The sequence below is a fragment of the Oratosquilla oratoria genome, unplaced genomic scaffold (assembly GCF_046742065.1).
Source record: "Oratosquilla oratoria isolate Oo_2021 unplaced genomic scaffold, ASM4674206v1 SCAFFOLD48, whole genome shotgun sequence".
NCBI classification, from domain to species: domain Eukaryota; kingdom Metazoa; phylum Arthropoda; class Malacostraca; order Stomatopoda; family Squillidae; genus Oratosquilla; species Oratosquilla oratoria.
The window spans coordinates 3,207,930-3,211,965 of record NW_027467712.1 but is presented as its reverse complement, the minus strand read 5'-3'; the positions used below and the strand labels follow the sequence as shown (position 1 = coordinate 3,211,965).

General features: G+C 44.1%; 1 protein-coding gene across 1 annotated transcript; it reads right to left on the bottom strand.

Moving 5' to 3' along the window:
• Positions 1–207: 207 nt before the first annotated feature.
• On the bottom strand, positions 208–3,545 carry LOC143023506 (uncharacterized). The gene is made up of 2 exons (XM_076182038.1): positions 1,609–3,545; positions 208–320 (listed from the first exon to the last, which is right to left on the bottom strand). Exon 1 carries the CDS (start codon positions 2,719–2,721, stop codon positions 1,828–1,830), a length of 894 nt encoding a protein of 297 aa, XP_076038153.1. The 5' UTR covers positions 2,722–3,545; the 3' UTR covers positions 208–320; positions 1,609–1,827.
• Between the last annotated feature and the right edge of the window lie 491 nt (positions 3,546–4,036).

Genomic DNA, 4,036 nt, shown 5'->3' with positions numbered 1-4,036 from the left:
GCGTCGAGTGTAACAGCGCATGACGTGCGAGATAAGCAATCAGCGATGACGTTAGTGTCGCCACGAATGTACTCGACTGAAGAAACGTATTCAGAAAGAACAGAGAGTTGTCGTTGTTGTCTGTCAGTTTTAGCAAGAGATTTAGAGTAAAAGGAAGCAACGAGGGGTTTGTGGTCAAGAAATAGGGTAACTGTATGTCCGTCAATGAGAGTCCTGAAATGCAAAACTGCGAGGTAAGCAGCTAATAACTCGCGGTCGTAGGTGGAATAGATGCGTTGTGTGTCAGAGAGTTTCTTCGAGTAGAATCCTAGGGGCGTTGGCTCGCCGTCTATAACTTGATAGAGAGCGGCGCCAACGGCTAGGCTTGAACTGTCAGTCACGAGTTGGTAGTTTGTCGGTAATAGGGAAGGGTAAGCTAAGGTTGGACAGTCCAGTAAGGCTTGCTTCAAATTATTGAAGGAGTCCTTTGCTGCGTCAGTCCAAGTGAGACACTTTGAAGACGGATATTGTTTAAGAAGCTCAGTAAGGGAATAGGCTACGGTTGCAAAATTAGGAATCATGGGCCGAAAAAAATTGATCATACCCATGAAACGGCGCAAAGCCTGTGAAGTCTGAGGCAAAGGGAAATCGGAAATGGCCGTAGTGCGGTCTTTAGGTGGCTTAATCCCTTGTGAGCTAATCTCGTAACCGAGAAAGGTAAGGTTTGACTTGAAAAATTGACATTTGTCAAGAGAAAGTCGCATGTTATGCTGAGCCAAAATAGAGAGAACAGTTTGAACATCTGAAATATGTTCTTCAAGGGTCTCACTAGCAATCAGTACATCATCAAGGTACGTAAACGTGTTGTTTACGTTAGCTAAGAGGGTATCTATAAAGCGCTGAAATGTGGCTCCAGCATTTTTCAATCCAAAGGGCATGTACAAAAATTCAAATAAACCAAATGGCGTGCATATCGCAGTCTTAGGAATATCTTGTTCAGCTACAGGAATTTGCAGATATGCACGTTGTAAGTCTAACTTAGTGAATATAACCTTATTCTTAAGTGACATGGTGAGAGAGCGCAAGTGTGGTATGGGATATTTGTCATTTACAGTTACATTGTTGAGACCTCGGTAATCTCCGCAAGGTCTCCAGGAATGTGGTTCTTTCTTGGGAACCAAATGAAGTGGGGACGCCCAAGGTGAGTTGGAGCGTCGTATGATCCCTGCATTAAGCAAAAATTGAAACTCATCCTTGGCAGCTTTGAGCTTCTCACCTGTCAATGGCCTTACTTTAAAGGATATAGGGGAAGAATCACCTGTATCAATATGATGATAGGTTGTAGTTTCTAATGGTGGAGGATCAGACAGTTGTCGGGGCGCGGTAAGTACGGGGAATTTTGAAAGAAGAGCAATGGCTCTTGAATCAATATCCCCATAATGTACCGCATGTGAAGAGATAGGGAGAGGAGAAGCCTTAAGGGGAATGGTGCATGCAGTGGAAGGATCAGAGAGGAGGCGATTTCTACAATCAACTACTAGTGAATTATGGGTTAAAAAATCGGTACCAAGAATTGGGCGGACAACATCAGCAACGACGAAGGACCATGGGAGAGAGAACGTCTGATACGTCGAATCCCAAGTTCCACGTCGACTTCGCCGTACGTACGAATACGGGTACCGGAAGCAGTAGTAAGTTGTACTACCGTGGAACGGAGCAGTGGAGTTAAACTTGGGTCATAGGGAATGAGCGAGACTTGAGAACCGGTATCTATAAGGAATTCATAGTTCTTGCAACCTATAGTGGCACTAATGACGAGAGGCAGTCCTGCGGTTGCAAGGGATACTTCTACAGACTGCCCATCAAGTTTCCCGACGTGTTAAGCTGAGGTCCTGGGGATGAAGAACGTGAGTTAGGTCGTGAACTGGGCAACACGTTAGCACTAGTGTGGGACAATATGCACCATTGTTTGCAAGTTCTAGCACTGTTGCCGTAGAAGAGGTGGTAACGGCACACTCGTGGTCTTTGACCGTCATAGAAGGGAGTTAATCCGAGTGGAAAGGTAGTGGGTGTTGAAACACGTGTAGTGGGGTTACCACTACGAAACACTGGCACACTATCACTACGTGGAGCCCTTGGCACAGGCTTGTTCACTGATGACGCACTTATCCCTTTGTTTCCGTGGCCATGGGCGATGAGAGTGTCAGCGACACGGGCCAACTCATCTAGGGAACCGGCATGTGTAACAAGTAGTGGTCGTATGTCACTTGGCACTGCACGTAAAAATTTTAAGCGGATGAAGTCGTCGTCGACACCGAGTTGCTTACCTATGGTGCGAAGTTCTCGTAGGAAGGTCGTCGGCTTATCATACATGATATTGTTCTGGTGGACCAAGGCATCGAAGAGTTCCGGCGGAGACCTGGTAAGGACGTTGATTAGCGCCTTCTTCAAGCGGTCGTAGTCACCGGAAGTAACGACATCGTCGTCGAGCTGGTTGAGCACAGGGATGGTTAAGTTCGCAAGTGCATGGTTGAACTTAGTTTGGGGGACGGTTATGTTAGCTAGTGCAAATTGCGCCTCTAGCAACGAAAACCATCTTGCCGGCGATGCTTCGTCGAATGGTGGAGGTCGAACAGCGACAGCGGCGGAAGTCGTGGAATGCGTAGAGGAAGAAGTACTTCCTGCTGCTGCTGTCGTTGTTGAAGTAGCTACAGTGGTTGTAGGCGGAAGAGGGGAATTCATGTTGTTGTTGTCGGATGTTTCCCAGTATACGTGTTGTGTATCGTATACGTGTTGCGTGTAGATCAGGACTGTTAACAATGCCGCACACTCCGATTATTTCTTGCGCACTTTGAAGTTCGTAAATGCGTAGTTCCGTGCGCGTGACGAGTCACAGTTTATGAATACGCATAGGCACTTAACCACGTAATGTGTATGACCCTAAATCACTTAGGTATGGAGCACTGGGTATTAGGGTCACTTGGGCACTGTCACTCCGGGAGGTCACCACTGTGGTAAGTGCCAAACACGCAGTATTTTGGTAGAAGTTTATTGCGGAGATCTACACACAAGTAAGACAGGAAGTGATCTGTCACAAGCGAATGCTTGGGGGGCCTAGCTGGGCATAAGACGCGCCTGTGGCCTACTTTCTGTTACATTGTTGCTAAGCGGGAAAAAGATTGAGCAAAACAATACATACTAACATATCTAGGTATATACATAGAAATATACAGCAACAAGAGAACAATTATATATAATGATGAATATGCATGCAAAATGGTTAAGGGTAACATATATTTAGTTCCTTAATTCTACGACGTGTACAATTGGCATAGACGCATACGCGTTTAGCGTACGCCTAATGACGTATATATATTCGGTTATATAATTATGTATAGGACACTTATATTGTAATGACTACATAGGCTTACTTATACAAAACATTTACAATAGATATATGTTGATATTAAGTACTCATGTATAATAATGAAGTATGACATATACAATAAAGGAGATACATATACAATAAATATATACAATAATTAAGTAAGAAAGGGCTTGGCTACAGTCCCCAGTTCACAGAAAGCCCACTTTAGCACGAGTCCAGTCCGAGTCTATCCGTGAACTGCATAAAATCGTCAAGTGGCAGCGACCACAATGAAATTATATGAAAATACCGACATACCCCCCACATGGTTGTGAAAATGTTATCTATACTGATGTAACACAAACGCTTCGGTACCTTTCAATATTTTTTTTTTCTCTCTATCGCAACGGACTGGAATTTATCCAAAAGGGAATATATAGACACACTAAATAGTCCTCTAAACGATCATAAGTTATTCCCACAGCTGAATAAAATGTTCTAGAGAGATCCGGAAATACAATAAACTCCCCAAATAACTGATAAAATAGTTAAAGAAACAGACAGGGCCTGAGGATGAGAGGTTTAAGGATTAGCGCCCTATGTTTGAGAGAAATACTGCTCATATTTATAAAGGCGCATTGCCTTGGGGCTCCAGACATATAGAGTACTGTTCATAATTTTCTTGTTGTC